Source organism: Drosophila yakuba, chromosome X, assembly GCF_016746365.2.
Source record: "Drosophila yakuba strain Tai18E2 chromosome X, Prin_Dyak_Tai18E2_2.1, whole genome shotgun sequence".
Classification (NCBI taxonomy): Eukaryota; Metazoa; Arthropoda; class Insecta; order Diptera; family Drosophilidae; genus Drosophila; species Drosophila yakuba.
Genome location: NC_052526.2, coordinates 12,730,967 through 12,748,644, shown reverse-complemented (window position 1 = coordinate 12,748,644; position 17,678 = coordinate 12,730,967). Strand labels below are relative to the sequence as shown.

Genomic DNA, 17,678 nt, shown 5'->3' with positions numbered 1-17,678 from the left:
AAAAAAGTCCGTTGGAAAGCTTATTGGCAACAGCTGGTCACTTTATTCATTGATTCTATGGCGCCAAAAGGATGGCCTTCATATTTTAAAAATTACTAGCATTCTATTACACATTGTGTATTTTATTATAGATCGGGAAGCAAATACTCTTACTCCCCCGGCTTGTACCATTACCCGCATAGATGCGCACGTACAAGGCAATCCAACCATCACTCCAGTGATACTAATTACCACTGTCCAGTTTGTGATTCTGGATCAGATGTGGACTGGTGGCGGTTCCTCTGAATTGGAGGATGACTAAAGCCAAGTAAGAGGAAAGCCACCCGTAAGTACACAATCATGTTATGTCAAGATCCTGTGATTATTATTGAAATTCTCGCCAAGTTGTTGGAGTAGTTAAAAAAAGTTTGTTTGGTTGATGAATGATGATAGTGTTTGCGATGATGATGACGGTACAACGATGATTGCTGATCCTCACGCTAAAGCTTTTATCTAATCGCGCCTGCTTCGCTTGCGATCCGAATGGCTGCTGCGCTCGTTATTCTTCTCCTCGGCTCGCTTGGGCGCCTTTTTGGCCATGTTCAAGAACTGATCCAGACCGAAGGGATCCTCCTCCTTCTCGAATTCGACGGGTCCACTCCGCTGACCAGCGGCCGCATCCCTGGAGGCACCGGAGAACTGCTTGTCTGGCACAAAACGTTTGGTATTTACAATGGCATCCAGATCACCGCCGTAGTTATCGCTATCCGCCTGCTTGCTGGGTCGGTAGATGTGGGCGCCCAGTGTATTGGAATCGCGCCACGGCTTGTCGTACACGTTGTACGCCTCGTCATCACCGTAACCGGAGTCCATGCCCTTGGTGGTGTTGAAGAGACGCTGATCGAAGAGGGTTTCACCGTTGCCGGCACTCTTGGCGGGCAAACCCAAAGCGATCTGCTCGGAAATGTCACGCTCCCTCTCCCTCTGCAGTTTCGATCGCTTTTCAGGTGCCGCCCGCTGCAGGTTTCTATCCCGCTGGCGCTCCCTTTGTCGCTCCGCCCGCAAGTCGTTGCGTTCACGCGCCTCGGCTCCTCCAGCTCCCGGTCCTGATGGCTCGTTTGCCTCCGGATTGCGGAGTCCTGCTCGCTCTTCGCGAGCCCGCTGCGCCATCATACGCAGCATGTCCTCCTTCTTTTCCTTCTCCTTTTGGGCCAACTTCTTCTCCAGCTGGGCGCGTGCCTCGACCGCCTCGCGCGCCTTTCGATCGGCTATGTACAACGCCTCGGCCATCTTGGCGAACTTCTCGTTGATGTGCACCTGCTGCAGACCACGTCCATCGGCAGCCAGACGCTTGTCCAGGGGAATGGTATAACCTGAAATCGAGGTAAAGTTTCAATTAGCAACATAAAAATGATATAAGTCATGTATTGGGTCGAACCTTTGGCGTTCTTCCAGTTCGATATGCAGGGCGGGATCTTCCACTCCTTTTGCTCTTTGACCGTCACCTTGCGTGATGGTGAGTGGAGTACAGGTGCCGGCGGCGATGGAGGCCCTCGTGGAATCTTCTTGTTGATGCGGAACTTTGGCGGCTCCATCGGATCGAGCTGCGCCTCCACCATCCGGATGACACGCTGCTTGGCGCCCGAATTGAAGGCATCGCCCTGCTGCGAGGGTGTGTACCGGATGTACTGGGCGGGACCCGCCTTTTGAGCATGGCGCACGGGCAGCGCTGAGGTGATCTTCTGGTTGGTCAGCTTCTCCAGCGCCAGGCGCGTCTCTTCCGTCGTCTCCATCACCGTTTCCTCGTCTGGGCGCTGTAGTTCATCCGCATCTTCAGCCAACACCTCCGCCGGCAGCAGTTGCGAAATGGACGAGTACACGATCTTGTCCTTGCCATGTCCTTGGCGCGCTATGGCATCGTATTTGACCTTTCCCTTGTCGTCCAGACGAACGGCCAGAGCATCCGATTTCTTGCCCACATTTCCTGGTGCTCCCAGACCTGTCAAGCAGAAGGAGACGGAAGAATTGTTTCCATTCAATAGGGCACGCTTTAAAATACTGATCATAAATACGGAAGTACGCTTTAAAAAGGTCAGAGACCTACGCAAGCCAACCTTCCGCAGCAAATCTGTGTGTTAACCTAATGTGGTGCTAATGGTTATTTTCTCCACGAGAAGCCCATGAACTAAGACCACATCGTCTGGAACTAAAGAGAAAGTGGGATTAGCACAAGTAGGAACGCACCTAGTGGATATTGAGCCACATGAATCTCCGGGAATGCGCCGCCATCGCCGAAGTCCGCCTCCGTGTGGGGAACCCAATCCTTGCGCTGTCCGTACGGCGGAGCAGCGATTTTGGCGGAGACCAGGGCTCCGATCTTTGGTGCTCCACGGGCGGCCAGGCGACGCTCGTCCTCCCGATCCCAGACCGCGTTCGTCGGCGTGGGCAGCAGGCTCGATAGCGACATAGCTGATGTGTTCTTTGTGGCGACTTAAATCCTACGTGAAACCACTTTTTTCAATTTGCAAGCCACTAAAAAATACAATGGAAAAGTCGAAAAAAACACGCACGCACACGGACACACACACAAGCGTACGGGTGGTAGCGTTGCCAGACTGCAAATACGGAAAAAACTTCCGAGTATGGTCACTCTTAGGGATGGATTCTATGTATTGCGTATTGCCTAAGATAATGTATTCCTTTTTGATTGTAATGTATTTAAATGTAAGATAATGCCATAATGATGGTAAAGAAAATACTTTTACGGACAAAAGATAGCTTTGACATAATTTGAATGCAAATACATTTGTTGTTTTACATTTGTTAGCTTATGTTATTGTGCCCACTCGATACTATCGCACCGCCCCAGCCGCTGGCAGTGCCATCGCTAGCAGTGCAGTCAACAATTTAAGTTTGTTTTATGTTGGCCAAAAAGACAATACGATGTACACATTGATGCACGGCTTCTACAAATACATGACTCAGAAGGACGACTACTGTGTGGTGATACTGGGCCTGGACAATGCTGGCAAAACGGTAGGCAGCTGAATCATCCATTTAAAGCCTCTGATCCGTCCAATCGGAAACTAACACCTGTGCCCACGTAGACTTACTTGGAGGCCGCCAAGACCACGTTCACGCGGAACTACAAGGGCCTCAATCCCAGCAAGATCACGACGACGGTGGGCCTCAACATCGGCACCATCGACGTCCAGGGCGTACGCCTCAACTTCTGGGATCTTGGTGGCCAGCAGGAGCTGCAATCTCTGTGGGATAAGTACTACCAGGAGTCGCATGGCGTCATCTACGTGATTGATTCCAACGATAGGGAGCGCATGGAAGAGTCCAAGATAATCTTCGGTAAGTGAAAGTAGTCTTTGTACTTATCCCTTAAACAATACTCGGCTTTCTTCATGGTTTCATCTCAATTTTATAAGATAAACTTTGTTATCATCCGCACTATTTGATAGAAAACTAGCCGCATTCACTAACATACTCTTTAACAATCTCATAAATGCCTTACCCTTCTATAGACAAGATGATCAAAAACGAACTGCTGTCCGGAGTGCCTTTGCTCATCCTGGCCAACAAGCAGGATCTTCCAGATGTGATGGGCGTGCGGGAGATCAAGCCTGTGTTCCAGCAGGCTGGAGCCCTTATAGGGCGTCGAGATTGCCTTACCATTCCCGTATCCGCGCTCCACGGCGAGGGCGTGGACGAGGGCATCAAGTGGCTGGTGGAGGCCATCAAACGGCATGCGGTGGTCCGGCCGCCGCGGGAAAATGATTAGAAGACAAGAAGAAGATACGGGCCTAGTAGTCGGCCCTCCACTGGCTTTAATTAGACTTGTACTTTTGTAAGTTTAGGGCTTAGGATAACGCTTATTTGTAATTAGCCGGGGAAGATTGTGAGATACCAATTGTACATTGCTAAATATGCGGCTTTATCTTCAAAGGCCTTAACTGGATTTCTTCTCGGTAAACTACAGCTTGTAAATGAAGGAAACAATGTTAGAAAGCTAAGAGACTTACGCATAGGACAACGAATTACAAATACAATTGTTACAATGACAGAGAACATGCCATGCCTATTAGCCAAACAAGTGCAAGGATTCGTAAATATTAGATAACTATGCCTGGCAGGAACATTTTTTAGAAGTTTGTAAATATATCGTTTTAATATAGCTAACCCAATGAAAAGGTATCTTGTTTTAGGAAATTTGATTATATGTAATCTATTTATTACAATTTCGCTTATAATTATTGAATGTTTCTATTAATAACCCAGATACTTGGGTATTATTTCGGTCCTGAAAATGTAATAAAACTAAATTCATTCGCAGCTGTCATGGTGAATCGTTGGCCATACAGTGTGTGGGCGATTCGAGGTCCACGAAAGTCGGGAGAGTTGCGGCTTTATCTAACAGCACTGCACTCGCACTACACCTCGATATGGCGGTTGTCAATGGGGCTCCGCTTATCCGTACCGAACGAAAACGAACCGCGAAAAGAAACAAACAGCCGGGATTGTGTTGTTCTCACGGCGCGGGGAGCATTATTACCATTATCAGCCAGGCCGATAGATAAGTGCTGTGTGTGCCACCAAAAAGCAAAGGCAGAGGAAAAAAAAAAAAGAAAATCAACACCTGGTGAGTGGCACTGGAATCGTCAGTCTTCCGCAGGAGTTTCCACCGCTCGGACTGGAAATGATCGGCCGCCAGCTAGGGCTAGATAGCTAGACCTAGAGCTACAGAAAAGCAGAGCGTTACCTGTTAACTATTAGTGTACATTAGATAAGGCCTATGTGGAGCACTCGCCGCTTATCGCTACCATTCCCATACCCAAACGCACTCCCGCTCCCATTCCAGTCGGTTAAGTTCCGTGCTCCAGTGAGAAGCCACCATGTATCCGTATTACGAGCAGGACTGGAGCGTTCTGCCGCCGGAGAACAATCGCAGGTGAGATGAAATCCCTCCCGGTACTCGCAAATTCCCTATAACATTGGCCATTCGATATTTGGAAAATCAAACTTTTGAAAGTATATTTCAAAAATGACGTTATCGCAGTGTGACCGTTCGCTGATTGCTATGCGTAGCGGTATTTTTCTAAGTGTGCACTGGTGTGGCAAAAGAGAAACGTTGAATCACCCCGTGTTGGCTGCGAATGCTAATTTTAATGCAAATTATGGTCCTCCTATTATCTTATTTATTGTGTCGAAATTTCGCCTTCGCCTTTATCTTTAACACTCAGATTATTGTCTGTAAAGTGCTGTAAACATGTATGTTTCATTATTTGCATTGGTTTTTACTCTCATTCTTGTTCTCTGACACCCACTGTGGCCCCCAAACGGGCTAACGCCTTCCTGCGCGATGCGTTAGTGCTTTTTGGGCACACTGCTTGTAAATATCGCGCTCTCGCTCGCACCCACTACCACTGTTGCGCTCATCATCAACATATTCTCGACGAAACATTTTTTTTTACTTGTTACGTTGATTTTGTGGCGTTTAAATTAGTGATTAACCAGCGCCAAGTTGGCCCAGCAAACATGTGCTAAAGCGTAAATGCAGTGCTAGAATAGGCATTAATTGCAGAATCATTCCAGTTAAAAGCAAAGGTGTGTGCGTGTACTTGCGACGACGGGCCGTGTGTTGAAATTTTTTTTTAGTTTTTGTCGCGTTGTTAAATTTTGTATTTTAAAAGCTGACGCGTTTCTTGGCCATCCATTAACAAAAAAAATGTAACGCCTGCAAGTCCGCCAATGCATCCAATTTGTTAAAACGGAAGTGCTCGTTGAAAAGTGTGCCATAGATTTTCCTGCCCTTTTCTTGTTGGCCCAAAAGGCATGCATGTGTGTGAGTGTGTGTATGTGTGTGTGTGTGTGGGCCTTCCAGTGAATCGCATAAATTAGCAGGCGAAAAATCACATTGAAAACAAACGAGGAAAGCTCGCATGAAAAAAACCCTACGTGTTAAATATACTATATACTACTATATAGAAGTGACGTTATTTCATGACTTTTAATGCAATCGATATGTATGTATGTATGTATGTCAGTTATGCTATCGGTGGCAGCTGTTTTCATTTTTTGCCCAGTTCAGTTAATAAAATATTAAGTGGAGAGCAGTAAACAAGTTGAAATTTTCGGCCTAACTGCTTGTCCTTTTCCAATTGGACATTGGAAACCCTTTGCGCGCGTGTGGATGCCTCTCTGTGTGTCTGTGTGTGCATTAATCATTTAATCAATTTGCATTGCGCTCCCAACTGAAGTGAATAAAGCACAGTAATTTGTTGTTGCCTTGGCCAGAAAGAGAGATCAAACGTATTTGTTTGAGCCCACACACATACAGGCACGCACACACGCACGCATCTGAAATGTCAGTTTCATAACAACAGCGATCTACTTCATGTCAGCGGTAATTGTCACTGCTTTTATTTAAACAATTCAGCTTATTTTTTACAATTCCATAAGCTCTGAAAGAGAGCAAGCGAGAGAGGGAGAGAGAGTTAGAGAGCAAGTGCAACAAAATAGCGGCCGGCTGTTGTTTCCCGTGTGTGTTTGCGTGTATGTATTGGTGTGCGTGCTGTGTGGGAGTGCAGGTGTGTGCGTGGAAGATCTGCAGAGGAAAAACCGTTTGTTCGTTTCGCTAATTTGTGTTGTTGCACCGCCGCACAGCAACAAAAAGAAAACAGAAGAGCACACAGGCCGGCAAATAGTTAACACATCCAGGCATAATAGAATATAATAATAATAACAAAAATAAAAAGACAAATACAAATAAAAAAAAAAACAAATAAAAGAAGGAGCGGACAAAAGGCTGCCACACAAGTGATTCAACGTTTCTCGCCGCCACAATGAACTCCGAGCATGGGTAGGATCCTAGACTGCAGTCCCCCACATCCCCAGGACTATGCCCATATAAACCTATTTAACCTTTCCCTCCGCAGATTTAATCCAGCCTTCAATATGGCCACCATACGGCAAGCATTCACAGAGGCGGTGGAGAGGGGTAAGTGCCAATATACAAGATGCAACTTTAGTTAGCATTCGGTTAAGAAAGTTCAACGGCCAGACGAAACCCGACTAATCAACATATTCGTTTCCATTTCCCGCCCACAGTCAGAATGCCCACGCCCACACGCCTGCGCGACCTCATCCGACAGATTCGCGCCGCCAGAACCGCCGCCGAGGAGCGAGCGGTGGTCAACAAAGAGTGCGCCTACATACGGAGCACGTTCCGCGAGGAGGACTCCGTCTGGCGGTGAGTCATGTCAATCCGATTGCAATATACACATAGATACCATATAAAGTTTAACCATATGCATCCACAGCTGTCGCAACATTGCCAAGCTGCTGTACATACACATGCTCGGCTATCCGGCTCACTTTGGCCAACTGGAGTGCCTTAAGCTGACGGCCAGCACGCGGTTCACAGACAAGCGGATCGGCTACCTGGGCGCCATGCTGCTGCTGGATGAGCGGCAGGATGTCCACCTGCTCATCACCAACTGCTTGAAGAAGTAAGATTTTTCATTCAACTGTCACTTAACAACTTATTACACAATCTCTCAATTGCAGCGACTTGAACAGCTCCACGCAGTTCGTCGTGGGCCTGGCCCTGTGCACTCTGGGTGCGATCGCCTCACCGGAAATGGCCCGGGATCTGGCCAGCGAGGTGGAGCGTCTGATGAAGTCTCCGAACACGTACATTCGCAAGAAGGCAACGCTGTGCGCCTTCCGCGTCATCCGTCGTGTGCCCGAGCTGATGGAGATCTTTTTGCCGGCCACGCGTTCCCTGCTCAGCGAGAAGAATCATGGTGGGTTTACCTTTAGTCAAATGAGTATACAGATCTGTACAATGTAATTTTCAATACCTTCTGCTTTAGGAATTTTGATCACTGGCGTTACGCTGATCACGGAGATGTGCGAGAACAGTTCGGACACGCTGATGCATTTCAAGAAGGTAAGTTGACGTGTTGCCAGCGGCGGAGTCAAGTCCTCGGAATTTGTTAACGCGGCAGAGGCCTTCTACTTCATCAACTGCCACTGCTGCTGCTCCTGCTGCATCTGGTTTTTATCCTCCTCATTCATGTGGCGCTCGAGAAATTGAAAAGGCAAACGCCCCCAAAAAGCGGGTTGCAAACCAAAGCAATTTTTGTGTACAATTATCGCGCCCATTTGCCATTTAGCCGTAGTCGATGTACCATAATTATAAACCATATTTTTTATCCCGCTATCACCCATTTTGCCCATATATATATATATAACCTCGAAAAAACGTATCTTTTCGTTTACTTTGGCGATTTTTGAAACACACCCCACACTCCTTATCGTTTCGATCAACCTGTATACTTACGATTTTTTAACGCTTGTTTGTTTTTGATCGAATTCGAATACCGCGCAAAACACAAAATGAAATTTGTTGTAATTTGCTTGCCAGGATAGCGGAAATCGAGAGGTATGATTGTTGCGCCTAACTAGAAAATATACCTGTAACGCCTTCTATATTTACCTAATACCCCACACTATGTATAAATATGTAAAAAGTATAATTTTGTAAGAGTTCCATGCCGTGTTGCCTATGTATATGTCCTAGCCAGCGATATCTATAGTTTGCAGGAATGCAAATCAGTTGTTAAAATGATTCCGTTTGCCATTTAAATACTATCAAAATTTATTTAAAAAGGGCTTGTTATCTATGTCATGATAGCAACTATAAACTATTTCTGATAACAAGATGCTGATAATATATTTATCTTATCGGTCTTCCATTATCTATCTTCGGTTATCTAAAACAGTACAGAATGTCATTTGAAAATCGTTTGCTTTAAAGACAATTTAATTTAAATATGGACTATCTGAAATATCGCAAAAACAGCTTGCCCAACTGCTTTTATAGGTTTGATATATATCCCCTGATTTGTATAATATCCTGCTATTTGTCTAAATCCTGTGATCCATACATTTCGCTTGCACGGACATATACATAATCATGGCCAGCGTAAATTCACTTTTCACTTTTGGCCAAGAGGCTTTGACCTACACGAAATTTTTGTTAGGATTCCCTCCACACACAAGACCTGTACATAAAGGGTTTTTTTTCGTAGATGACCGTGTCTCAATCGTTTTTTGAGCCGGGCCTTAGAACTTCCTCGTTTCATTTGCACACTTGCAGTTCCCAAAGTTCTTTGTCCTTTACACGAAACGCACACTCCTCACAATTGCACACACCCTTTATTATACGCTCACTGTCACAAACTTTTCCGTATTTTCCGCATTAAGTTACGAGACTGTCGCAATGCATTTTAATATATCGCTGTGTGTAAATGACCCCCAGATTGTGCCGAACTTGGTGCGCATCCTGAAGAACCTGATCCTGGGCGGCTATTCGCCGGAGCACGACGTCAGCGGCGTGAGCGATCCGTTTCTGCAGGTGAAGATCCTGCGACTGCTGCGCATCCTGGGCCACAATGATCCGGATGCCTCCGAAGCGATGAACGACATCCTGGCCCAGGTGGCCACCAACACGGAGACGAGCAAGAATGTGGGCAACACCATCCTCTACGAGACCGTGCTCTCCATCATGGATATACGGTGAGTGGTTTGTTTCTTTTGATTTTCTTTTGGTTTGCAAACTAAGAGATTTCATTTTGCCAACAGCTCGGAGGGTGGATTGCGCGTCCTGGCCGTCAATATCCTGGGACGATTCCTGCTCAACTCGGACAAGAACATACGGTACGTGGCGCTGAACACGCTGCTGCGAACGGTGCACGCGGACACGTCGGCGGTGCAGCGGCATCGCACCACCATTCTGGAGTGCCTCAAGGATCCGGACGTCTCGATCCGTCGGCGGGCGATGGAGCTGTCGTTTGCGCTGATCAATGCACAAAACATACGTACAATGACCAAGGAGCTGCTGCTCTTCCTCGAGAAGGCGGACGCCGAATTCAAGGCGCAGTGCAGCTCGGGCATGATCCTGGCCGCCGAGCGTTACTCCCCAACCACGCGCTGGCATCTGGACACGCAGTTGAGCGTGCTTATTGCGGCCGGCAACTATGTGCGCGACGACGTCGTCTCCTCCACCATTCAGCTGGTGTCCAGCAGTCCCGTCCCGGAGCAGACGTACATCACGAACCGTTTCTGGGAGTCGCTGCAGGTGGCCAATCATTGCGAGGACAAGCAGCCGCTGCTGCAGGTTGCCGTCTGGGCCATAGGCGAGTACGGTGATCTCTTCATGTACGGCGCCAACGAGGATGGTAAGTAATCGGTAGTCACATTCCCGTTCCAATTGTTAATCCTCGTCTCCAACTTGCAGAGTTTGAACGGCCCACTGAGAGTGATCTGATCGCTGTGTATTATAAGTTTTTAACCTCTGCTCAAGTCTCGACCACAAGCAAGCAATATGCTCTTGTCTCCCTAGCCAAGCTAAGCACGCGTTTGCAACAGTGCGTGGAGTAAGTACATCCATATCCGGCCACCACGATGATCTATATTGCAACTCATATGATCTCTATTCATCACAGGGAAATCCAAGCACTGATCACGTCCTTTGGCAGCCACCTGAATGTGGATCTGCAGCAGCGAGGCGTGGAGTTCACGCAGCTCTTTGGCCATTACAAGCATCTGCGCCCACCGCTGCTGGAGAAGATGCCGGCCATGCAGATCAGCAGGATTAGCTCGCAGAACGGCGAGAGCGGCGGTGGCTCCTTCGACGACAACAGTCCCGATGTCATTGAAAATGGCGTGGAGGGAGGCGGCGGTGGCGGACACTCACTTATCGAAAGCAATATGAACACTCTTGGTGACAATACGGTATGTTGTGTTATGCATTCTACCCGTTGAACTGCTTTTCATTGACACCCTAATCCTTTACAGAACATTTTGCTGGATCTGCTGGGCAGCACGGATCTCTCGGCGGGAGGCGCTGGCGATTTGGTGGCGGCCACGGATCTCTCGAATGCCGTGCATAAAAAGAACTCGCGCAATGCTAACGATGTAGTGGCGCCCGTTTCCAATAATCAGGATCTGTTGGATCTGCTCGATTTGGATCTATCCGCGCCTCCGTCCACGACGACGGGCGCGCCGGCGGGCGGAGGAGGAGGTGGTGGCATTCTGGCCCTGGCCGGGGACAATAACCAGAGCAGTGCGGCAAACATGAATAACATGCTCGGTGGCCTTGATTTGGGCGGCTTTGGATCTGGCCTGGACAGCTCAGTCAGCATACCCACAAACGGCAACGATTTGGCCAGCATGTTGGGTGGACTGGGAGCCCCGCCGGCTGCATCAGCGCCACTGGCGGCTCCAGCTCCCGTTGGCAACCTCATCGATGGCCATGCCGGCGGTCTGCTGGGCGATCTGAATCCCACGGCTGCCTCCAACAATGTAGTAGTGGTGGGTGCACCCATTTCCATTCGCTAGTCATTTGTTAATCTCTTTTTTTTTTGTAGCCTCCACAGGGTCCCAGGCTGACGGCGTTGGACAAGGATGGGTTACTGGTGCAACTGGTTTCGGTCAGGGGCAGCGACTGCATGCGCATCTATATGACGACCACGAATAACTCAGATAATACCCTGGATCAGTACTTGCTGCAGGTAAATGGACTTGCATCTGATAATTTAATAACATTCGATTCACATTTTTGAATGCATTGCAGGCGGCTGTGCAAAGGAGTTTCCAGCTGCAGATGCTGACGCCATCCGGCTCCGTGCTGCCGCCCGGTGGAGTTATAACGCAGGAGATGCGTGTGGTAGCCACGTCGAATGTGAGTAGTGAATGGCGATGTTGTACTTCAAGCAATAGCAAATTCTGTTAATATTCTTAGGCGACACTGCGGATGCGTCTGCGCATCCAGTACGTGCTCGATGGCCAGCAGCAGGTGGAGCAGACGGAGGTCAGTGGATTTCCCGAGCAGCAGCCGGCGGCGGCGGCGGCCGCAGAGTAGAACTGCAACTGTATTAAAGCGAAACCACATTAGCCTAATATCGGAAATAATTCAACACACGGCAAGCAGCAGGAGCAGCATCAACAACAGCGGCAACACTAAGAACACACCCACATACACACTGTACACACTGTGGTTGTCACACATTTATTGTAAAATAAGTTATCACACACACAGTAAAACACAGAGACACCCACGCAATCGCATCTAGATCAGAGCATTTTCCAAATCGGCGCACAGCGCTGTTCAGACTCAGACTGTTTGTTTTTTAGCCGGGTTAGTCGGAGTCGGAGCTCGATAGCTGAGAAAATGAGGGATACAACCCGCCCAGAAGCAGTTAACTTATATATTTTTTCTAATTTATATCTATACATATATATAAACACACTACTTGTCAAATCAATCTTTACGTTTGTCTTGTTTTATTATTAATAATTCTCTCATTTTAAATGGTGTGTAAACTTTTGTGTGTAAAAGACAACTTTCAGTTTTAAGTTAAGACAATAAAAGTCAAATCCACTATTCCCCATAAATAAATGGCAACTAACAAAGGTAACAACAAAAAAAAAAAAAAAAAAGAGAAAAAGAAAAAGAAAAGGAAAGGAAAAGATAAGATATGTATTAAAACCGATTGTGAAATTATGTAGCAGAAGCATTTAAAAAGCTTAGCATTTTAATGGAATCGAAATGGAGCGAGTTGAACGATGTTTGATGCCATTTCGAGCAGTTTATTTGTTATTTCTATATGTAATGAGTATGAGTGTTTGTTTTTTGCCCCGTCCTGAGTCTTTTTGATCGGTTCCGGCTTCTGTTGGCCAGCCCCTGATATTCCCTCTTATTTACAACGCTAAACACGTTCATAATATAAATATATATATACAAAGACACCGAAACACACACACACACACACACACACACACACACACGATCACGCGGATATATATTAAATTATGTATTGTTATTTCCTGTGCGCACGTACTTAAAGCGGAAAATCAGCAGCAACCAGAGAAAGTCTAAAAAATAAATATGAAATCGATGAAAACACAAACAAACCAGCTAGCACTGTGGAAAACTAGATAATATCTATGATAAATATAATTGTAACTGAGGAGGACGCAGCTTAGAACTATATATTAACTGATTAGTTGCCGTCGCCGATGAGATGAGTTGATGACGATGGAAATGGAATTGGAGTTGAAGATGAAGATGGGGGGCATCGAGAAGCAAAGAAAATCCATTAACTATTATTATTATTATTATGATTATAAATGAATTACGCAGCTGTATGAGAAAGAAAGAGAGAACGAGAGAGATAAGAAAATAATAACATTAACATATTGTACAATATATTATTATTTTTGTATTATTCTCATTTCCTTTTATATCTACTTATATTCCACAAACCTTTTGAGCCGAAATAAACAAACGATTTCGTTTTATCGAAGGACTACATGCTAAACACTAACTTTCATCGATACGGGAATATGATAACTTTTAAATATGGAGTTTCCATCATTTATAGAGGTTATAAGGAAATCATGTTTGAATAGTTTAAAAAACTATTTATAAATGTCTAAATCTAACTGGGATAAAACAGTAGAGATTGCCTACGAAGATACCCACTCCTGCCCTCGAAAGTAGACTATGAAGTGCTCGAAATCGCATTGCGTAACGTGTACCAATACGCGTGACGGAATCAAATCACAGAAGTGACAGGCGTTGTGTTGCCTAAACTCTTCGTCATCCTGCAATCGTCGTAATCCTAATCCTCGACGAATCTCCGCAAACAAGTGTCGGCGCACAATGGAAATCATCGAGGATAATGCTCGGCATCAAGACGTCTCACGGCTGTCAGCTGCGCCCGCCGCTTCCTTCACTCTCATCCTTGATGTCCTGGCCCCTCAGGGATGGCAGTCTAACTTTTATTCCTTCTATGGAAGTCTTACTTCTAAGATATACGTTTTTCTATGAAATAGTATTTCTCGCGTAGTCATGGTCATCAGTTTCGAAAATAGTAAATATATTAAAAACATATGAGCACACAGTTAAAGTATTTAAAATTTAAGATAAGAAGTTTCGTAATTCGTCACTGGTAAACGCGTGTTTTGCATTTAAATCTTACAACTAGATATGGTATTTCAAGAATGCAGTTTGCTTGATAAGTAGATTAAACAATTCTACAGTTCAATAATTGGAAATGCCAAGTGAATACCTATAAAAGAGTTTGCCCAGCTGGGTATTGCCACTTCCAACTCGCACTCCAGTCAAAATGTGCATTCAGTTGACTTTGCTCATCGCAAGCGTAGCCCTAATCTCCGCCGAATGGATGCCGGAGAGGATTGCTAGACCGCAGCCGGTGAACATATCCAAGGTGCCCTGGCAGGCTTCCATTTTGGGCAACAAATGGTGCGGTGGTGCCATTGTCAATGAACGGACTGTCTTAACGGCTGCCCACTGTGTGGTTTCCGGTGATCCCAAAAACTATTCCGTGTCAGTGGGAGCCTCGGCGACGCTCAAAGGTGGCCAGTTGGTGAAGGTGCAGAGCATCATTCGGCACGAGGGATACAATGAGGTCAGCAACTCCAACGATATAGTGATTCTCCGTCTACGCACCCGCCTCCGCTTGGGTGCCAATGTCCAGCCCATTCCACTGGCGGAGAGTGTGCCTAGTGGTGGATCCGCCGCCTTGGTTTCCAGCTGGGCGAGGACGAAAAAGGACCGCAGAGGGCCAATGTCGCAGACCCTGCTCAGTACCTCGGTGGACATAGTGGATCAGCAGGCCTGCAGGAAGTTCTATCCCAACAAGAGCAGTGTGCTCTGTGCCACAAGCCATGGAGCAAGTGCCTGCCGGGGCGACTCCGGATGTCCATTGGTCTCCGATGGCAAGCTTGTGGGCATCGTGTCCTTTGGTGTTGCTAGCCCTCATCCCACATATCCGGGAGGCTATGCCAATGTGGCTGAGCTCAGGCCTTGGATCTTGCAGACCATCGCGAGATTAGTGTAAAAACTTCAAAAGTCTTTTAAAATCATAAATATTCGAATCATTTAACCCATAATAAAGTTTTTAGTTTGCAAATGAAATTCATGCTCATATGCTTTGATTTTCTCTCAGTGCATTTACTAGCTTTTCTAGCTCCTTAGCCACTGATTCGATTTGTTGGCATCTCTGGTGCAGCTGTCACCCATTGTTGTTGTTTTTGTATTTGTTTTTGTTTTTGTCGCTCCCCCTCTTCCTCTGACACTTCCACTCCTTTTTGCTTTCTCTCTCTTTCGCTGATTTCGGCAACACTCCTTTTGGGCGCTCCTTTCTTCCACTGGCGCTCTCTCCTCTCTCCGCTCCCGCGACGTATTGTAACCTTTGGTAAGGTTAAATGTGAGCAGCGGAACCCGCGAATTGTGCCACGCCAAAAGGGGCGTGTTGAGTGATGGGGCGTAAAGGGGGGGGGCAGGCGTGGCAGGCGGAGATGGGGGGCGAGGCGCCGACGCATTGGCAGGAAAATGGGATATTGGGATATCTGGATACCGTTATCCCTTGCAGCCAACTCGAACGTGTTGCATGCAACCTGTCCGTTTCGCTCTCCTCCACGTCGTCCTCTTCTCCACCTTCCTCGTCCCATCTGCCCCACCCACTACTCCCACTTTTCAGTGCCACGTGGGTGTGCGCTCGCTATAAACAGCACGAGCATCTGTGTGTGTGTGTGTGTGTGTGGAATAGTGTGTGTTTGTGAGAGAGCATATCTCCGTATCAAAATCAAACTGATTCAGCATCTCCATCAGTATTAGTATCAGCTGCAGCCGCTCTGCTTGCGCCTCTGCCGACGTCGAGTACAGTAAAGCCTCAGAGTGATAGTTAGTGATAGTGATAGTTTTTATAGATATTTTAATTGTTCTCTTGATACTCCTTTAATGTTGGATATGATATGTTGCTTAGTATTAACCATTTCATAGTACATTTTGTTAAAGTTAAGTGGAAATCATCGAGTTATCTAACTATCTTAATTTTACACTCTTTAGCGAGCATGGAATAACTTTCTAGTTCCGTTATTAGTTTGGATTAGCCAAGTAAAACTGTACACCCGCTGGGTGCCCCAAAAGGGGACAATATGTGGAGCCAGTGAAGCTCCAGTGCCGCCTGTCTCTGCAATGATTGAGATTAGTTTCCATTTCTTAATTGAAAAGTTGCTCTAATCTTTTGATATTTGTGGAAATTTGCCACAGAAATTTATCAATTTTCCGGCTCAGCCTTGGCCGCCTTGGCGCCCACTTCTCCGCCCCCCCTCCCCTTGGGAACTACAATTGCCCTTCTACCCGGCAAACTGCCTTGAACAGCAATCGCCCTTCGGCTGCTGCTGTTGCTGCTGCCGCTGTTGTTGCTGCACTGAAAAAACAATTGGGGCCAAAAGGGCGAAACGGCGAATCTGATGCCAATTAAGAGAAAAGGTAAATTACCAGCGGAAGGCGAAGTTTTGAATTTCCTTTCATGACAAGTTTTGCCGGCAATGATAATATAATGAGCCCATTTCGCGCACACTTTCACTCGCTGTCAAAGTTTCCTTACCAATTTCCACTCCATTTGACTGCTAAAATAATTTTACCATTTGCAATAAATTAGCCTTCATATTATCTTTATATCAGAGATAAAGTTTTATAGGAACACCTAGAAACATTTAGTAACGAACAAATTATTTTCTAGTTAGTTCCTTTAGTAGTTATTTTCGAAAGATAGAGATACATTTTAAATTGAGCATCCCTTTTGCGCGCAGTGTGTTGCTGATGCTGTTGTAGTTGCTTTATTCCCTGGGACCACCTCCCCGCCCCCGGAAAAATCATATCCCCGCCCCTTTCCCCTTTGCCCGCTGGCACATTTTGAAGGAAAGGAAAAAAGTAATTTTGTGCAACGATGCGACGACCCTTGGCCAAAAAAAAAAAATGAAAAGACACAAAACAGAAAAACAACAGCGGGAACAACAACAAAATTGTAATGAGAAACCTTTTATGGCACAAACACATGCTCGCTTTTCCACCCACCCCCGCCCACTTTCCCGCCGGCCACCCATCGCCACCGCCCTCCAGCCACCCAAAAAGCCAAGTTATCTCTTCTGTTCTCTTCTCGTTTGCCTTTTAGTCGTAGTCTAATTTTATTTGGTTTGCTTTGCGCTTCATCTGCTCCTCCTTCTCCTTCTCATTTCTCTTCGTCCACTTCCACCTTTTGTCTACTTAGAATTAATAATTTTTGTTGTTTATACATCTTTTTTTTTCATCTCCATCGTGTTGTAATACAATATGTTTGTAGGTCCTCTATATGTGTACAACTGCAGTCAAGATAATAGCAGCAGGTCCTTGATAAAGATCAGCTTAGAACCCTGGGGAAATTTGTTCATCATTCTATGATAAAACAAGTCATTTAAATTTGTTGATATCTTACCTAATTTGAAGTTAGGCATTTATTTAACTTACTGCTAGTATTTTGACAACAGCTGTAGTTGCTTTCGTTTTCTTAGCGTTTTTTAGGTTCCCTTCTTCTCTTACTTTTATTTGTTTGATAATTTATATTACAAAATAAAAATCAAAAAGCTAAACATGGTTGGGGCCGGAGTAGGAGTTAAGGGTGGGGGTGGGGTGACTAAGGGTTAAGCGGAGAGAGAGGTGGATTTTGGCAAATGATTTGGTTTGGCAGGTGGGCCCCTCTCCCCTCCTCTTTTCCTTCTTCTGCTTCCTTGCTCTCTCCCGCTGAATTTCATTTCTTTTGTATTTGTTTGTT

General features: G+C 46.1%; 4 protein-coding genes across 9 annotated transcripts; 3 read left to right on the top strand and 1 right to left on the bottom strand.

Moving 5' to 3' along the window:
- Window positions 1-342: 342 nt before the first annotated feature.
- LOC6525240 (puff-specific protein Bx42) lies at window positions 343-2,572 on the bottom strand. Its single transcript, XM_002101042.4, has 3 exons — window positions 2,224-2,572; window positions 1,418-1,978; window positions 343-1,352 (listed from the first exon to the last, which is right to left on the bottom strand). Exons 1-3 carry the CDS (start codon window positions 2,444-2,446, stop codon window positions 493-495), a joined length of 1,644 nt encoding a protein of 547 aa, XP_002101078.1. The 5' UTR covers window positions 2,447-2,572; the 3' UTR covers window positions 343-492.
- A 279-nt stretch (window positions 2,573-2,851) lies between these two features.
- LOC6525239 (ADP-ribosylation factor-related protein 1) lies at window positions 2,852-4,261 on the top strand. The gene is made up of 3 exons (XM_002101041.4): window positions 2,852-3,015; window positions 3,087-3,339; window positions 3,513-4,261. Exons 1-3 carry the CDS (start codon window positions 2,923-2,925, stop codon window positions 3,767-3,769), a joined length of 603 nt encoding a protein of 200 aa, XP_002101077.1. The 5' UTR covers window positions 2,852-2,922; the 3' UTR covers window positions 3,770-4,261.
- Window positions 4,262-4,800: 539 nt separating this feature from the next.
- Window positions 4,801-13,367, top strand: LOC6525238 (AP-1 complex subunit gamma-1). Of its 6 annotated transcripts, none has more exons than XM_015190678.3 (16): window positions 5,394-5,535; window positions 6,652-6,847; window positions 6,924-6,985; window positions 7,096-7,237; window positions 7,308-7,496; window positions 7,555-7,793; window positions 7,863-7,939; window positions 8,417-8,434; window positions 9,314-9,570; window positions 9,637-10,232; window positions 10,292-10,430; window positions 10,500-10,788; window positions 10,852-11,367; window positions 11,424-11,567; window positions 11,630-11,737; window positions 11,798-13,367. In XM_015190678.3, exons 2-16 carry the CDS (start codon window positions 6,831-6,833, stop codon window positions 11,915-11,917), a joined length of 2,913 nt encoding a protein of 970 aa, XP_015046164.1. In that variant the 5' UTR covers window positions 5,394-5,535; window positions 6,652-6,830; the 3' UTR covers window positions 11,918-13,367. The 6 variants fall into 6 exon arrangements, with proteins under 6 accessions (XP_002101076.1, XP_015046166.1, XP_015046164.1 ...); XM_015190677.3 differs by having other exon boundaries at window positions 5,398-5,592; XM_002101040.4 differs by lacking the exons at window positions 5,394-5,535; window positions 6,652-6,847 and adding an exon at window positions 4,801-4,936.
- A 796-nt stretch (window positions 13,368-14,163) lies between these two features.
- Window positions 14,164-14,998, top strand: LOC6525237 (trypsin alpha-3). Its single transcript, XM_002101039.3, has one exon. It carries the CDS (start codon window positions 14,187-14,189, stop codon window positions 14,919-14,921), a length of 735 nt encoding a protein of 244 aa, XP_002101075.1. The 5' UTR covers window positions 14,164-14,186; the 3' UTR covers window positions 14,922-14,998.
- Window positions 14,999-17,678: the final 2,680 nt, after the last annotated feature.